Here is a 19,250-nt window from a genome sequence, read left to right on the forward strand (position 1 = left end):
TGCTTGTCTTCAGCAAACTGTTTACAGGCTTTCTTGCGCATCATCTTTAGAAGAGGCTTTCTTCTGGGACGACAGACATGCAGACCAATTGGATGCAGCGTGCGGTGTATGGTCTGAGCACTGACAGGCTGACCCCCACCCATTCAACCTCTGCAGCAATGCTGGCAGCACTCATACGTTTAATTCCAAAACACAACCTCTGGATATGATGCTGAGCAGGTGCACTCAACTTCTTTGGTCGACCATGGTGAGGCCTGTTCTGATTGGAACTTGTTCTGTTAAACCGCTGTATGGTCTTGGCCACCGTGCTGCAGCTCAGTTTCAGTTTTTTTTCAGGGTTTTGACAATATTCTTATAGTCTAGGCCATCTTTATGTAGAGCAACAATTATTTTTTAGATCCTCAGAGAGGAAGAAGAAGTGCTATGTTGAACTTCCAATGACCAGTATACAGGGCTTTTTTTCCAGGGGGAACTTGGGGGAACTCAGTTCCACCACCTCTGGCTCAGACACTTTGGTGCCCGCTTACCACAATCACTTGTAAACACAGAAGTCTGGTTTCTGTGTTTACAAGTGACAGCTCTGCACTCTGTGTGTAACCCTGTGAACTCTGTATTCTGTATGTAATGCAATCCTGATATTTAATGCCCCTTTAAGACCCTTCTACTGTTTGTGAAATCTGAACAGGGTCGTGGTTGAGTTCCTGCACCTATTTTCTGAGAAAAAAAGCTCTGCCAGTATATGAAAGTGAGAGTGATAACACCAAATCCCCATTCACACCTGAGACCTTGTAACCCTACAAGTCACATCATAGATGTATAGCATTTTTTGGGTGTGCCCCCCAAGTATGTCTTTGTCCTACAAGTCACATGACACAGGTTTTTTGACGGAAAATGGCCAATTGGTCCCAATTTGGACATTTTCACTTACAGGTGTTCTCACTTATATATACACACAGTATATATATATATATATATATATATATATATATATATATATATAATTTTTTTCCACATCTGCCTAAAACTTTTGCACAGTATTGTAGCTGTTAGGCTCAGTTCACACTACTGCGACCTGAAAGTTGTGCTTTGTGTGACTTTTGCCATGTGACCTGGCGACTTGAGTACTACTTTGATGCAACTTTAAAAGCGACTTTTGGGAAGGAATGCCTGGGTAATCTTCCTGTAATGTCAAATCCAAATCACATCAATAAAGATGAGGATCTGAGTTGGTGCGACTTCCACTAAAGTCTTTGAGCACAAGTCGGATAAAAGTCACCTTGAAGATATACAGGAACCTTTTCTAAAGTCAGAGTCACTTCTTCAGTAGTGTTACGATAGCTCTCATTGATTACCATGGCATTTCACATATCACACGACTTGGGGTCTTACAAGTTGGATCCCAAGTTGCGGCAGTGTGAACCGAGCCTTACAGCCCTTGGCACTTATGGTAGTGTTTATGGGGTTACTTCTTCTTATAATAAGAAACAGAGAATGACCAGAAAATTCTGATTTTCACTTTCATATCTAGATAAAAAAATGTAAGAAAGGAAAAATAAGACTCTTGCAAATAACAATCAGGATTTATCTTTCATTTGCTGATTTGCAGTGGGAAAAGAAACATAAATCATTCATAGATAATCTACAGTATATAGAACTGCTTTCCACCTAATATTGGTAGATTACTGCTAGTGCATATCCTAGTTTACAAAATATCTAGGCACCTACCAGCAGAAAATGGCAAAAATGCCTCATTTGCTGAAAATTTCCCATTTTTGTCCAGAAAGTGATGAGGGTTGAACTGATAAGGAGTTTTCCAGTGTTGAGAATCACGCAGCACAGAATCCAGGTTAGCCAAAACCATTGTATTCTTAGAGGAGATAATAGGGAAAACACAGAAAACAGAAAAAATAAAAATTGTTCCAAAATATATAACATTATAAAGGAATTGTAAAAGGCCGAGGTTACATTGGTAAAATAGTGAGATAACACTGGAGTAATGAAAGTTATATGGATAAAAAAAAACGATTGAGCCCACACATGATCGGTTCGTCCGATGAAAACGGTCCATTTTCATCAGACGAACCGATCATGTGTACTGGGCTTAAGGGCCACTAAAGTGGCTTAGTAACTGTTCACGGCCAAATGACCGGGCCACTTTTTGTGAATTCGGCATCGCTTTAACCGTCAATTGCACGGTCATGAGACGTGGCTCCCAAACAAAATTTACGTTCTTTTTTCCCACAAGTAGAGCTTTCTGTTGATGGTATTTGACCACCTCTGCGGTTTTTATTTTTTGCGCTATAAACAAAAAAAGACCGAAGATTTTGAAAAAAAAGCTATGTTTTTTACTTTTTGCTATAATAAATATCCCCAAAAATATATAATAAAACAAATTTTTCCCTCAGTTTAGGCCGATATGTATTCTTCTACATATTTTTGGTAAAGTAAATAATAATGAGCGTATATTGCTTTGAGCAAAAGTTATAGCATCTACAAAATAGGGGATCGTTTTATGGCATTTTTATTAGTATTTTTTTTTTATTAGTAATGGTGGCGATCTGCGATTTTTATCGTGAATGTGATATTGCGTCAGACACACTTTTTTGGCGCTATGTTGCGACCATTGTCATTTATACAGCGATCAGTGCTATAAAAATGCACTGATTACTGTGTAAATGATACTGACAGGGAAGGGGTTAACCACTGGCAAAGAAGGGGTTAAGTGTGTCCTAAGGATTGATTCTAACTGTGTGGAGGCTGGGCTACCAGTGACACGACACTGATCACTTCTCCCGGTGACAGGGAGTAGAATATAGTGCGCCCGCTAGGCGGCAGATTCAAAGCAATGTACCTGTACTTTGCTTTGCCTACCTGTGCAATTCTGCTGACATATAAGTGCATTAGACTTCGGCAAGTGGTTAACAAATGTAATGTGTTTTACATGGCTTCTGGGGTTAAAGTGATTGTAAGCGATCACCTTGTAAAACAACCCATTTCGGCCTAAAATAGAAATGAAAGGCAAATTTTTTATAAATATTAAAAGAAAAAAAAAAGATAAATACCTTTTTTGCCTTTTTTATAAGTGATCAAATTCCCTCTATCCACAGCCACATACAAGCTAGGGGAGGAGAAGCAGCAGCAGCACACTATCTTGCCAGTGAATGGCTGTGCAGTGTGGGCAGGTCAGGACACATCTGATCATTGGAGGAGAGCACACTGAGTTCCCAGCATAGCTAGAGAACTGACCATGATGGAATCTCCTGCTTAGTGTAGTCAGTTTTTTAATAGGAAAGCAAGGGGACTAGCTGGAACACCAGGGATTTCACATAAAGGAAACAATAAAAAGAGAACAAGATACTTTCTCATACAAGTACATGCTAAAACAGGCACATGTCAGGAATTTGAAAGGGTTGGGGTAATAAACGCTTTAATGAAGATCTTTTCAAGTGTCCTCGATCTGGATATATACAAAGAACACTAATGCCACGTACACGCGGCCTTTTTTCAGGTTGTAAAAAATGACATTTTTTTTTAATGTCATTAAAAACGATCGTGTGTGGGCTCCAGAGCATTTTTCACGACGTAAAAAATGGGCATTAAAAATTTAGAACATGCTCTAAATTTTCACGCAGTTTTTAACGTTGTCGTTTTTAACGTTGTCGTTTTTAACGTTGTCGTTTTTAACGTTGTCGTTTTTTAACGTTGTAAAACATGGTCGTGTGTGGGCTTTAACGACGTGAAAAAAACACGCATGCTCAGAAGCAAGTTATGAGACGGGAGCACTCGTTCTGGTAAAACTAGCGTTCGTAATAGAGATAGCACATTCATCACGCTGTAACAGACTGAAAAGTACGAATTGTGTTTTACTAACACAAAATCAGCAAAAGCAGCCCCAAGGGTGGCGCCATCCGAATGGTACTTCCCCTTTATAGTGCCGTTGTACGTGTTGTACGTCACCACGCTTTGCTAGAGCATTTTTTTTTTTCACGATAGTGTGTAGGCAAGGCCGGCTTAACAATAATCAGGTTGAAAAAAAACGTTGTTTCTTCTAGACCATTAAAAACAGTCGTGTGTACGCGGCATTAGAGGGGTCACATAATTTCATAAAAAATTTACCTAACATTCAGAAGTTTTTTCTAACTACATTTAAGGAGCCCTGCACAGCCAAGTTTTTTTTTAAAATAGTGACAGCAAGCAGGAGGAGAAGATCACCCGCTTTCTGTCGCTAGAGGCAGAGGAGAGGGCGGGGGCTGCAGGAGTGGGAACAGATTAGGTGTTCCACCCTAAAAATTCTCATTGAGGTAGATTATAAAATTACTGGATAAGTTCTCACCTTGTGCAAAGAGTACCCGCTGATACTGACATCTCGTATACAGGTTCTTGCAAGTCCTACAGCTGCTACACTCCCAAAACGCTGGATCTCATGGATGACTGCATTAGTGTAATGTAGCCGCTTTCTGTCTTCATAGTAAATTACTGGCCCATTAAGGACAGCATCTAGTTCTTCATGCACCTTTTCTGTAACATGAACATTTTTATTATATAATTCTATTATTAGCATGTACGTATTAAAATATGGACATACTGTAGGACACCTCTTTTTCAAAAGTGTCTAAATTAAGAACTGTTAAAGCGGGAGTTCACCCAATTATGTTTTTTTTTTTTTCTTTTCCCCTTAGATTCCTGCTCGTTTGGTCTAGGGGAATCGGCTAGTTGTTTTAAAATATGAGCCGTACTTACCGTTTTCGAGATGCATCTTCTCCGTCGCTTCCGGGTATGGGTCTTCGGGAGCGGGCGTTCCTTCTTGATTGACAGTCTTCCGAGAGGCTTCCGAGGGTCGCATCCATCGCGTCACTAGTAGCCGAAAGAAGCCGAACGTCGGTGCGGCTCTATATTGCGCCTGCGCACCGACGTTCGGCTTCTTTCGGAAAATCGTGACACGATGGATGCGACCGTCGGAAGCCTCTCGGAAGACTGTCAATCAAAATAGGAACGCCCAGTCCCGCAGCCCATACCCAGAAGCGGCGGAGAAGATGCATCTCGTAAACGGTAAGTACAGCTCATATTTTAAAACAACTAGCCGATTCCCCTAGACAAAACGAGCATCCATCTAAGGGGAAAAAGTGTCCTGTGCGGGTGAACCTCCGCTTTAAGAACTAAATTAAATAAAACTAAACTACATTAAGAACCCCCAACCACCAAATAACTAAAAACCACCAGTACTTTGATTAGTCTCTTTTTGCACATGTAGCATCCTGGGGTTTAGTCAGGGGACCCCTCGCCAAATTCCTTGTCAGGAGTAGCTATTGCAGTTAATTGTCAGAGATCCATTAATTTCTCCCTAAGTTTGGCCTTGTTGTACTTTTCTCTTCTGTCACTAGGTGGCTGGGCACTTGGTGGCACAAGGTATGAGAAGGACAACTCAAGGTTGAGTTATGGGTATATGGGGTATATTGGCCAATAAGCAGGGGTTCTATGTTCTGTGCCAACCTGGATGGCTGTCTGGGTGGACGTGTGTCGTATGCCCCTGGCTGTTAGGCCGGAGATTGGGCATATCCTGGGGGTGTCTGGCTGCCAGGCTGTGTGAGGGCCTATCCAGAAATAAGAGGGCAGCGCAGGGTTGATGTATGATAAGGGACTATATCCAAGAATTTGTTGATGAAAACAGTATCATTAGCAGTAATCAGCATGGGTTTATGAAAGGTCGTTCTTGCCAAACCAATCTGTTAACATTCTACAAGGAAGTGAGCTGTCATCTAGATAGGGGAAGGCCTGTGGATGTGGTGTACCTGGATTTTGCAAAAGCATTTGATAGTCCCCCATTGATGCTTAATCTACAAACTGAAGTCTGTAGGCATGGACCATAGGGTTTGTTCTTGGATAGAAAACTGGTTACAGGGGCGTGTCCAAAGGGTGGTAATAAATAACATGTTATCAGACTGGTCTGGAGTGGTAAGTGGGGTACCCCAAGACTTCAGGAAGGATGAGCTGGAACTGAAAGGGAGTCCAGAGAAGGGCAACAAAATTATTAATGGGACTGGAGGACTTACAATACGAGGAACGACTACAAGCACTAAATGTATTCTCCCTGGAAAAGAGACGTTTGAGAGGAGATATGATAGATATATAAATACCTCAATGGTGATTCCAGCAGAGGAAGAAAACTAGTCTCAGGGAGTGTAGAAACACACTGGGCCACTCAATGAGATTGGAGGAGAACCAGTTTAACCTTATGCTGTGTTGGGGGTTTTTCACTGTAAGGACAATAAGAATGTGGAACACTCTTCCACAATCGGTGGTGTCGGCAGGAAGTATTGATAGTTTTAAAATACTTTTGGACGTGCATCTTAGTGAATACCATATATAGGGATGTGGGAAATGATTATTGATATCAACACACATACACCAATACACAGGTTGGACTGGATAGACTAGTGTCTATTTTCAACCTTACCAGCTATGAAACAGATATCTAGTGTTTGGTTATTTAGTGTATTTATCGCTTTCATGTTCAAGGAGATATGTTACTTTGTTTTGACAGCACCATAGTAATCATTTAGTGCCGTATTAGAGGGTTGCTGTACTTCTATATTCCTACATAGTCATTTGTTTACTTACTTTGCACATCAGGATAGGCCACCATGCATAATAAGGCCCACTGCAGAGAGGTGGTTGTGGTTTCAGTTCCAGCATTAAAAAACTCAATAACTAATGCAATCAGACTGTCCTCATTAAAAATTGATTCTTTTTCACCTTCTATCTAGGAAGAAAAAAATGTAATTTAGACATAAAAATGTTGATTTCTATTAAAAACCACCAGAAGAATATCTAAGGAGGAAAAGAACAAGTCTTGTGACTGAAGCCAAAATACACTGCTCAAAAAAATTAAAGGAACACTTTTGAATCAGAACTCCTGGGATATTGATCTGGCCAGTTAAGTAGCAGAGGGGGAGGGGTGTATACAGAGGGGGAGGGGTGTATACAGAGGGGGTTGTTAATTTCAATTAACAGCAAAGCAGCTGAAACTGATTAACAACAGGTTAACAGATGGGCAACAATGAGACGACCTCCAAAACAGGATTTTTTTTCCCCAGCTCATGTTTTCTGACTGTTTTTCACTAGTTTTGCATTTGGCTAGGGTCAGTGTCACTACTGGTAGCACAAGGCGATACTTGGACCCTATAAAGGTTTCACAGGCAGTCCAACTCCTCCAGGATGGCACATCAATACATGTCATTGCCAGATGGTTTGACGTGTCTCCCAGCACAGTCTCAAGAGCATGAAGGAGATTCCAGGAGACAGGCAGTTACTCCAGGAGAGCTGGACCGAGCCATAGAAGGTCCTTAACCCATCAGCAGGACCGGTATCTGCTCCTTTGTGCAAGGAGGAACAGGATGAGCACTGCCATAGCCCTACAAAATGATCTCCAGCAGGCCACTGGTAAGAATGTCTCTGACCAACTGATCAGAAACAGACTTTATGGGGGTGGCCTAAGGGCCCAGCGTCCTCTAGTGTGCTCTGTGCTCACTGCCGGACACTGTGGCGCTCGATTGTTATTTTCCATTGAACACCAGAATTGACAGGTCCGCCACTGGTCCCCCAAGCTTTTCACAGATGAGAGAAGGTTCACCCTGAGCATATGTGACAGACGTGAAAAGGGTCTGGAGAAGCCGCGCAGAACTTTATGCTGCCTGTAACATCGTTCAGCATGACCGGTTTGGTGGTGGGTCAGCAATGGTCTGGGAGGCATATCCATGGAGACCTCTACAAGCTACACAATAGCACCCTGACTTCCATTGGGTATCGGGATGAAATCCTTGGACCCATTGTCAGACCCTACGCTGGTGCAGTGGATCCTGGGTTCCTCCTGGTGCACGACAATGCCCGGCCTCCTGTGGAAATTGATACCATTAAATGGCCCCCACGCTCACCTGACCTAAAACCAAAAGAACACCTCTGGGACATTATGTTTCGGTCCATCCGGTGCTGCCAGGTTGCACCTCAGTCTGTTCAGGAGCTCAGTGATGCTCTGGTCCAGATCTGGGAGGAAATACCCCAGGACACCATCCGTCGTCTCATTACAAGCACTTGGGGGCCATACAAACTACTGAGGACCATTTTGAGTTGTTTCAATGAAATTTCAGCAAAATGGACTAGCTTGCTGCATAATTTTTTCACTTAAATTTTTTGAGGTGTCTTTGAATTCAGCCCTCTGTAGGTTAATCATTTTCATTTCCATCAAATCATGTGCCATCCTTTCATTCCTAACACATTACCGAGTCCATATCAGTATAGATATCCAGCATGAGATTTTTGCCTGTTGAGATCTGATAAGTTTTCAAAGTGTTCCTTTAATTTTTTTGAGCAGTGTATAATAAAACAGTGGTGGTCAATTTAGTAAATATTAGTCAAATGCACAAGAAGCGAGTTGGATGATGCTGGTCATCATTCAACCTCGAATCGAGCAATGAACCTTGGAGCAGTAAGTCCGGGGATGGAACAGCGCTGGGGAGTTTTGTAACAAAACAAACCAGTTATTGCAGCTGTATACCCCTTCATTGTAAAAAAAAAAGATTTTGTCCTTTTCTTGTGTTGCATTTGTGTATTTATTTGTGCATTTTGTTATTATTAGGGTAATTTAAGAAATTGGAGGGGAAAAGGGGTTGAAAACAGCAACTTCTGCATTTTCATCACTGGGTGCATATTCATGTGTAGTAAGTGAATTGTGCTCCCCTTCTTTTTCCCTTTATTTATCACCACCTATTTCTAGGTACTGATTAGATTATTAATCATCAGTGCATAACACCTCTATTTAAATCAACAAATGTGCTAATATTCTTCTCATTGGGAATACAAGTGCACCCCGGGGGGGGCGTAAACCTGTATGCAACTTGCGTGAAACGTAGTGTTCATATAATGCTATAGTGCCCTTATCCAATATATTAAAGGTGACTGCCCATCCGAAGGCAAACAAGTGTTATACAAAAAAACAAAAAAATATAAAACAATATTACAGAACAATATTTATGGTGAAACGACACATATATATAACAATTCGGTGGAGGATTTCAAAATAGATCCTCTATTCATTAAAGTCCCAATGTGCTGATTAGATATTCATTTAAGTGCTTCTCCCGTGAGTTTGTAATACAACGATAATGACACCACTTTCTGTGATATTCCCGTCACCGCTAGAAATGGCCACTCACCAGATCACAATCAATCAAAATGCCTTTGGTTCATTCCCAGGATAACCACTCCTTTTACACGTCTGTTCACCAATTTCCAGATGCCTTGAATATGCCAATGGGGTCTCTATCTCTCCTACAATAGCTCATAAAAAAGAGGAGTGCCCCTCATGGTGTAATACTTCAAAAAATGTATTGGCTACTTAAAATCAAACAAATATTGCACTCATATTTAAATGTGCCCGTATGCCGGCACCAAGCTTCTCCAACCATGTATGCAAAGCCAAGCCAAAATGGAAGGTAAAAGTTGTTCCTCTCAGGTTCCCCCTACCTCACGATTAGCGCGCAGTTCTGTGGGTATCAGCAGCCTATACGCGTTTCGCAATCAGTGTTGCATCCTCAGTAAGCATGTTGGTATTTCTTTAAATAAACTAAGAAGCTATATAGACTTCTCACTTTATTATTCTGTGAAATACCTCAAATACCAAAATAAATCAAAAATATGCAGAAAAATTGGAGAAAAACATAGATATATTTTATTTTGGTGTTGTCAACTTAACATTTGCACCCGCTGCAGATCGCGGTACGGAAATGTGTAGGGAATGCAGGTTTTCCACAACGCATTCTAGTGTGAGTTGAGGCTTATTATAATATTTTTTTATAACTTCTATATTTATAATTTTTTAAACATTTATGAATAGATTTGTGTTTGTAAACAAATCCATACTTTGTACATAAAATATAAAAATTAAGCAGCGCTAAAATCATTGTAAGCCCCCGGTCACACTGATGCGACTTGTCATGCGATTTGACAGTTTCAAATCGCATGACAAGTCACACCCTATTGTCCATCAGAGTCGCACCAAGTTTGAAAGTAGTTCTTGCCATACGTTTTGCAAGTTCAGGTACGACCTGCATAGACATCTGTGCATGAAGTCACATATATGTCTTTCAAGTTGCACCTGAAGTAGCACTGAAATGCTACTTTGAAATCACGATTTCAATGTCGTGATTGGTGTGACCTGGGTGTAAAAATGGTAAAAATGGGATGAAACCAGAATGCCATCTCTCAGCCCAATGAATATATAAAAAATATATAAATATACAGTATCTCACAAAATTGAGTACACTCCTCACATTTATGTAAATATTTTATTATATCTTTTCATGCGACAACACTGAAGAAATGACACTTTGCTACAATGTAAAGTAGTGAGTGTACAGCTTGTATAACAGTGTAAATTTGCTGTCCTCTCAAAATAACTCAATGCACAGCCATTCATGTCTAAACCGCTGGCAACAAAAGTGAGTACATCCCTAAGTAAAAATGTCCAAATTGGGCCCAATTAGCCATTTACCTCTCTGGTGTCATGTGGCTCATTAGTGTTACAAGGTCTCATGTGCGAATGGGGAGCAGGTGTGTTAAATTTGGTGTTATCGCTCTCGCTCTCTCATACTGGTCACTGGAAGTTCAACATGGCAGCTCATGGCAAGGAAGTCTGAAGATCTAAAAAAAAAAATTGTTTTGCCCTACATAAAGATGGCCTAAGCTATAAGAAGATTGCCAAGACCCTGAAACTGAGCTGCAGTACAGGGGGCCAAGACCATGCAGCGGTTTAACAAGACAGGTTCCACTCAGAAGAGGCCTCACCATGGTCGACAAAAGAAGTTGAGTGCACGTGATCAGCATCATATCCAGAGGTTGTCTTTGGGAAATAGATGTATGAGTGCTGCCAGCATTGCTGCAGAGGTTGAAGGGGTGGGGGTCAGACTGTCAGTGCTTAGACCATATGCCGCACACTGCATCAAATTGGTCTGCATGACCTTTGTCCAAGAAAGAAGCCTCTTCTAAAGATGATGCACAAGAAAGCCTGCAAACAGTTTGCTGAAGACAAGCAGACTGAGGACATGGATTACTGGAACCATGTCATGTGGTCTGATGAGACCATAGCCCCATACACACGGTAGTTTCTTGCTGTGTGTATGCTATGGGTGTGCCCAGCCAACTCCCTTCAAACAAAAATACACAAAAAAGTTTGTTTGAAGTCCGATCGTGTGTATAAAGGCTTAAGATAAACTTAGTTAGTTCAGATGGTGTCGAGCGTGTATGATGGCAAACAGGTGAGGAGTAGAAAGACAAGTGTGTCTTGCCTACAGTCAAGTATAGTGGTGGGAGTGTCATGGCTGGGGCTGCATGAGTGCTGCCGGCACTGGGGAGCTACAGTTTATTGAGGAAACCATGAAGGCCATCATGTACTGTGACATACTGAAGCAAAGCATGATCCTCTACCTTCGGAGACTGGGCCACAGGGCAGTATTCCAACATGATAACAACCCCAAACACACCTCCAAGACAGCCACTGCCTTGCTAAAGAAGGTGGACTGGCCAAGCATATCTACAGACCTAAATCCTATTGAGCATCTGTGGGGCATCCTCAAACGGAAGGTGGATGAGCGCAAGGTCTCTAACCTCCACCAGCTCTGTGATGTCGTCATGGAGGAGTGGAAGAGGACTCCAGTGACAACCTGTGAAACTCTGGTTCTGAACTCCATACCCAAGAGGGTTAAGGCAGTGCTGGAAAATAATGGTGGCCACACAAAATATTGACACTTTGGGACCAATTTGGACATTTTCACTTAGGGGTGTCCTCATAAAATAAAAAAGTTCCATGCATTAACATAGGAAAAAAAATTTAACAGGAAAAAACACTGCGCTAAAAAGAAAATGAGTGAATGTGAAAAAAGATTTTCCCACGATGATAATGGGATAGGAAGCTGCCAGTACCAGAAAAATTTAGATACCAAATTTTAGAACAATACGTATAGCAAGGTACAGCGCTAAGTAAATAAACTGTGATAAACTAAGGCTGCATTCACACCTAAGCGACAAAACGCCCGACGCGGGACGCTTCTGCCGCTAGAGGGGAGAATTCCCATTGCTGTCTATGGAGATGGTTTACATCTCATAGACGCGCAACGCCTGTCGCCTGAAAAAAAGTCCCGGACCCTTTTTTTCACGCGACAGGCGCGTTTTCCCATAGACAGCAATGGGAATACTTTTAGAAAAAAAAAAATTGAAACTCGCGGCAAATCTGCCGCTACACGCGAACGCGGCTGTCGCTTAGGTGTGAATGCAGCCTTAATGTGTGAACACAAGTGTGAATGAATGACTAAACATAAATTGGATCAATATTATACAATTAAAAAATTTATATAACAAAGAAAATAAAAATAATGAAAAACAGTTCCAAATCTGTGAGTAGGAAATGAAAAACAGAAGAAGCAAAAGTCCATATTCTATGATTCACATCGGTGCACATAAATTAAATGTGTGAAAAGAGGAGTCTTCTTCCACCAGTGAAACACCCAAAGAAGTGGAAATGTAGTCTCCTTACCAGAGGCAGATGACAGTTATTAAAGCGGTCTCTCTGAGCACAGGGGTTTAAAGTCTCCCAAAAGACTCAATCCAGATGGTCGATAGGGAGGGTTCCCACAGTCCTGGTGGGTGACTTTAATTGTGTAAGAAGGAATGAAGACTGGCAGGGGACTGGTGGTGATGGTGGGATGGATATTACATCCAGACTCCTGTCTGATAGAGGGAGGGTGAGGTCTCGTATCGATTTTATTTTATTTTTCCAGTTTTTGGAGGGTGAAACCTATAACGTATCCGCTGTCCTTTTTTCTGACCATTCCTTGATTTTTTGTTCTTTTAAGTTGGAGGTGGAAGTGGGGGTGGAAGTGTATCTGTCAGTTACAGACAGGAAGTAATCTGGAATAAAGACACGTAATTTCCACGTAATTTCAAATTTTGTGCGTCGTATCTTTGTTTTGTATCCTCAAAACAAGATACGACGGCATCTCGGCTAGATCCGACAGGCGTAAGTCTTAGTACGCCGTCCGATCTAAGCTTCAATTTTTCGGCGGCCGCTAGGTGGCATTTCCGTCGAATTCCGCGTCGAGTATGCAAATTAGCTAGTTACGGCGATCCTCGAACGTATGTCCGGACGGCGCATTTTTTTACGTTGTTTGCGTTCGGCTTTTTCCGGCGTATAGTTAAAGCTACTGTTATGAGGCGTACTCAATGTTAAGTATGGCCGTCCTTCCCGCGTAGAAATTTAAAATTTTTACGTCGTTTTAAGTCATTCGTGAATAGGGATTTGCGTAGAATGACGTCACCGTCGGAAGCATTGGCTTGTTCCGGGTTAATTTAGAGCATGCGCACTGGGAAACCCACGGACGGCGCATGCGCAGTTAAAAAAAAAAAACGTTGTTTACGTCAGGTCACAACGTATTTACATAAAACACGCCCCCATTACATCCATTTGAATTCCGCGCCCCTACTCCGCCAAAGATACACTACGCCGCCGTAACTTACGGCGCAGATTCTTTGTGCATTTAAAAAAAAAGTAAGTCACGGCGGTGTAGTGTATCTTAGCTACGCCCGGCGCATAAATGCGCCGCTGTACGAGGATCTGCCCCAATACGTTCCATGTGGCAGGGAAGAGAAGACATTGCTCGAAGTAACAGCAGAGGAGGGTCTGGAAGAAGGAGGCAAAACGCCCAGAGGTCTCCTCATCCTCCAATAGCAGGCCATTCAATTTTCACGTACCTCTCCCCACCTCCACTTCCACCTCCAACTTAAAAGAACAAAAAATCAAGGAATGGTCAGAAAAAAGGATAGGGGATACATTATACAAGTTACTCACTTACACTCACTCACCCTTCAAAAACTGGGATAAGAAAATAAAATCGATACGAGACCTCACCGTCCCTCTATCAGACAGGAGTCTGGATGTAATATCCATCCCACCATCATCACCAGTCCTCCTGCCGGTCTTCATTTCTTCTTACACAATTAAAGTCACCCACCAGGACTGTGGGAACCCTCCCTGACATTGAGTCATCACCCTGTGCCTATCGACCATCTGGATTGAGTATTTTGGGAGACTTTAAACCCCTGTGCTCAGAGAGACCGCTGTAATAACGGTCATCTACCTCTGGTAAGGAGACTACATTACCACGTCTTTTGGTGTTTCACTGGTGGAAGAAGACTCCACTTTTCACACATTTAATTTATGTGTACCGATGTGAATCATAGCATATGGACTTTTGCTTCTTCTGTTTTTCATTTCCTACTCACAGATTTGGAACTGTTTTTCATTATTTTTATTTTCTTTGTTATATAAATGTTTTAATTGTATAATATTGATCCAATTTATGTTTAGTCATTTATTCACACTTGTGTTCACACATTGAGTTTATCACAGTTTATTTACTTAGCGCTGTACCTTGCCATGCATAAACATACCTTGTGTGAAACAAAACCCAAAGTGTGTGAATCCGCTTATCTAACTATTGACCTGCAAACTATAAACAGGCACTAGTAAGTGAATGATAGTAATGATCGCATCCAGCTTCCCCCCCCCCCCCTGGTGATGTAACAATTGTAAAGTAAGAAGAAGACCACTTCTCTGTTCTCTTTATCAATTAAAATTTCTTTGTGTTTGTGTGAACTTTAGGACAGCTTTCGTTCACACCAAATCCGACTTTAAAATCGTGCCACTCTGCTTAAAACTGTGCGATTTCAAAGTTGCATCTCAGTGTGACTTCAGGTGCAACTTGGCTGACATCTGTGCGACTTCATGCTCAAATGTCTATGCAAGTCGCACCTGAAATCTGCAAAAATAGTCCAGGTACTTATTTTTCAAATCGGTGTGGCTCCACAAAGTGTTGCACTGATTTGAACATCCATTACCGACAATAGGGTGCAACTTGTCATGCGATTTGGCCCTGTAAAATTATGATGTCAAATCATGACGTCAAATCATAACATGATGTTACACTCAAGTGAAAAACACATAAAAAATACTTTTCGATTTGCAGGCCTTAGCCCTGCAAATCGAAAAGTATTTTTTATGTGTTTTTCACTTGAGTTTTATACTGGTGCAAGTTCTGCAGGGGAAGGACAAGGAGGAGAAAAGTTGGGCGAAAAATGCACCGAAATCATATAAAAAATGTGTGTAAATGCGATTTTGATGTGCTTCCATTGAAGTCTATGGGGCAATCGCACTCAATTGCACCAAAGTAGCACATGTACCTTCCCTAAAATTGCATCTTACCTGCAATGCAATGATGTGAACAGGCACCATTGAATTCAATAGGATTTCCATTGTCATGTGATGCTGTGCAACTCAAGTCACATCTGAAATCGCACCAGTGTGAACCAGGCCTTAAACACAGCAATTTATAATCTTGATGCTGCTGAAATGTTTTTACCTGATTAAGCTAAATATGAATCAATAGAGATAACAGAACTGGAGCACACAGTAGCTGTGCCAATGTGCAATATTCTGGTCCATTCTGCATATTCATAGTAGTGCAACTTTGATGTCCGTATACATCTGCAAGAATTTTTTTTTAAATAATTCACAAGATGTGCACAGCATAGGGACAGAAGGCGTGAGTCAGTTTTTATATAAATACAGGTATATTTCAACTAGCTTTTGTAAATCAGGATCATTCCAGCACTCCACGGAAACTGCCTTACTAAAAATCACTAACGATTTACTAACTGCTAAAAGCAACAGCCAGTACTCCATACTCCTTCTACTTGACCTCTCTGCAGCCTTTGATACCGTTGACCACCCGCTCCTTCTGAATAAACTCCATTACCTTGGCCTCCAAGATTCTGCTCTATACTGGTTCTCTGACTATCACAGCGCTCCTTCAGTGTTACCTACAACTATGTCTCCTCCTCTCCATTGCCCCTTTCTGTGGGGGTCCCCCAAGGATCTATTCTTGGACCACTTATCTTCTCTATCTACACCTCCTCCCTTGGTTACTTGATAACCGCCCACAGCTTTCAATACCACCTATACGCCGATGACACCCAAATCTATCTGTCTACTCAGCACCTCACTCCTTCAGTCTCCTCTCGCATTACTAACTTACTAACTGACATCTCAGCATGGATGTCGCACCACTTCCTTAAACTAAATCTCTCTAAAACTGAGTTACTAATATTCCCCCGTGCCCGTGCCCCCCTTCATGACTTTTCCATCAAAATCAACAATGCAACCATCAGTCCCTCCCCTCACACCAGGGTACTAGGTGTAATCCTAGACTCGGACTTGTCATTTCAGCCTCAAGTCCAATCGTTGTCAAAAGTTTGTAGAATTCACCTCCGTAACATCTCTAAAATTCGCCCCTTTTTAACAAATGAAACCACCAAACTCCTCATTCACTCCCTCGTTATCTCTCGCCTATTGCAACTCCCTTCTTATTGGCCTGCCTCTCTATAGGCTATCCCCTCTTCAGTCTATCATGAATGCTGCTGCCAGACTTATCCACCTTACCAACCGCTCAGTGTCTGCCAAACCTCTTCTTCAATCCCTGCACTGGCTCCCGATCACCCAGCGAATTAAATTCAAAATACTAACCACAACCTACAAAGCCATTCACAACTCTGCCCCGAGCTACATAACCAATCTTGTCTCCAAACATATCCCAAACCGTCCTCTCTGCTCTCCTCAAGACCTTCTACTTTCAAGCTCTCTCGTTTCCTCCTCCCATGCTCATCTCCAGGATTTCTCCAGAGCCTCTCCCATCCTCTGGAACTCACTACCTCAACCTGACCGGCTATCCCCTACTCTTGATTCCTTCAGGCGATCCCTGAAAACTCACCTCTTCAGGGAAGCCTATCATGTCTCCAACTAATCTTTTACCACTTCCATCAGCTCATTCCCCACAGTTACAAACTTTTGTACCACCTGTCCCACCCTATTAGATTGTAAGCTCTTCTGAGCAGGGCCCTCTTAATCCTCTTGTATTTTATTGTCTTGTAACTGTATTGTCTCCCTTTTTTATTGTAAAGCGCTGCGTAAACTGTTGGCGCTATATAAATCCTGTATAATAATAATAATAATAATAAAAATTCCACAAGACATTTTAGCAAATCATCATTTGCCTGACGAAGAGGTCCTGTGCGACCTCAAAACGTTGCTGTTATGATTGCTTTTATGCATTAAAGAGTTTCTGGACGTTTTTCTAAATGATCCTTGGTGTGCTTGCGAATATGTCTACATTTTAGCAAATCAGGCACAACGCTTAAATCATTCCTAATATTTCTACATATTATTAGGCTAATTAATGAGGGTATTGCAAAATTATAAGATAGTGCTATGCAATGATAATGCAAGCAAAATACCCCAGTGAAAGCCAGTAAGTGTAATTGGTTGCCACACTTTAAACATTGTCATTGCATCTTTTACTACTTAATGTTATACCTTTGAAATGTGGGCCAGATAGTAGTCAATGACATCTTGAGGTTCCTCTAATGATCCATTCTCCTTATGAATTCGGATCTCGTTGTCTGTAAACTGATGTAAATGTTCCATAATTTCAAAGGCTTTCTGATGAGGGCCGGGTAGATGTTTCATTAGCCATGGAAAAGAGTCATATAGCTGGGCCAAAAAAAAGCACCACAATTTAAAAGTACTCAATGGTCAACTCATGACACAAATTTGAAAAATAAATGTCTTGCTTAACTGGGACTTACTTACCCTTCCCCATGCTGAGCCAATAATCTCAAGTAGACTATGATTACATTTGACCAAGTTTTGAAAAATCCCATCATCAATCGAAAAACGATGTCCAAAAACCACAGCAGAAATTACATTTACTACAGAATTGGTAATCATCTCTGAGGGATCAAAAGGTTCTCCTAAAACATATAAAGATTTATGTTTGACATCTTTTTCTCGCCACTAAATGTAATACCAACCCATGAGCATTCACCTTCTCTGATCTCAGTACACAATATTTTTGGTTGCAAATGGATTACTGTATGTTGAAATCTTACTTATTTTCTGTACTACCTTAGGGGTTGTACATAAAGCTTTTTTTTTTTACAGCAATGCATAATGACAGCAGAATTTTCATGCAAAGACAGATCCTTTGTCCTTGCTAAACTCAGGGAGAATGGAGACAGAAGTTCACCATAAAAATGTTGTACACCCTCAGATGCCTTCGTTATCATCATTCAGCTGAAGAGCAGTGCGGACAGCATTTATTTTGAAAACTGTCATTCTGTTTTTCGTACAATTTACATTCTTTATTATTAAGCATATTGGCCCATGCCCAGCCACCTTAATCATTCTGTTCAGTACACATTTGAAATATAAACAGAAACAATCATTGTCTGGATAAAACTTATCAGACTAACCATTCTTGGTTTTAAATAACTCCACCAGACAGCAAGCTTCTTCTTTTATACGTGACTCCAGGCCACATTTTCCAAGCCCAAGGTTTCTTAGAGTCATTAACGCAAAACGTCTATGCTGTTTCCACATGTGTCCATTAGATGTTACTATACCTAAGAAAATGCAAATGATCTTCTGTAACTTGGTGTGCAAAATAATACTGCAGATTTGTAAAATAAATTATTATATAAAGAAAAACTTTATAGGATTTTAGAAAGCTTTGTTGTCTGATTCTAGCTGTTGTATAAAATTATTTTTAATGAAATATTGTTTTTTCAGGAAGGAATGGGTTATAAATTTACCGTAGTTTTTCTACAGGATATATGTAAATTGAACTACTGTATATGTTCGATGTGCCAGTGCTTTCAGACTTTATGAAACCTTATGAGTAAGCACCAAAGCTGTGATGCCGGGTACTGACGAGCAAACATGTACGATGAAACCGGTCCGTCGGACCGTTTTCACCGTACATGTCTGCCCGGGGATTTCTGTATGGTGGCTGTACTCACCATCATACAGAAATCCGCGCGTAAACAATACGCGGGGCGTGTCCGCACCGTCGCGGCGACGATGACGCGGCGACGTGGGCGGGCCTGCCAGTTAAATGCTTTCACGCATGCGTCAAAGTCATTCGACGCATGCGAGGGATGGCGGGCGCTCGGACATGTACGGTAGGTCTGTACAGATGACCGAACATGTCCGAGGGGACAGGATTCCAGCGGGCTGTTTTAAAACAAGCCCGGAAATATTTGCCTGCTGGGAAAAGGCCCGGCGGGCAAATGTTTGCTGGAATCCTGCCCGC

At 41.5% G+C, this 19,250-nt stretch overlaps 1 protein-coding gene across 1 annotated transcript in view; it reads right to left on the reverse strand.

Annotated features, from left to right (window-relative positions):
- Positions 1-19,250, reverse strand: part of LOC120943606 (cytochrome P450 2J6-like) — a 32,694-nt gene that overhangs the window by 1,281 nt on the left and 12,163 nt on the right. The window contains exons 3-8 of the mRNA XM_040356991.1: positions 18,412-18,561; positions 17,750-17,910; positions 17,474-17,650; positions 6,619-6,760; positions 4,334-4,518; positions 1,726-1,867 (exon numbers count right to left, since the gene is read on the reverse strand). Of these exons, the coding sequence (XP_040212925.1) occupies positions 1,726-1,867; positions 4,334-4,518; positions 6,619-6,760; positions 17,474-17,650; positions 17,750-17,910; positions 18,412-18,561 (957 nt within the window). The remainder of the gene's footprint in view (positions 1-1,725; positions 1,868-4,333; positions 4,519-6,618; positions 6,761-17,473; positions 17,651-17,749; positions 17,911-18,411; positions 18,562-19,250) is intronic.

This window comes from Rana temporaria, chromosome 1, assembly GCF_905171775.1.
Source record: "Rana temporaria chromosome 1, aRanTem1.1, whole genome shotgun sequence".
Classification (NCBI taxonomy): domain Eukaryota; kingdom Metazoa; phylum Chordata; class Amphibia; order Anura; family Ranidae; genus Rana; species Rana temporaria.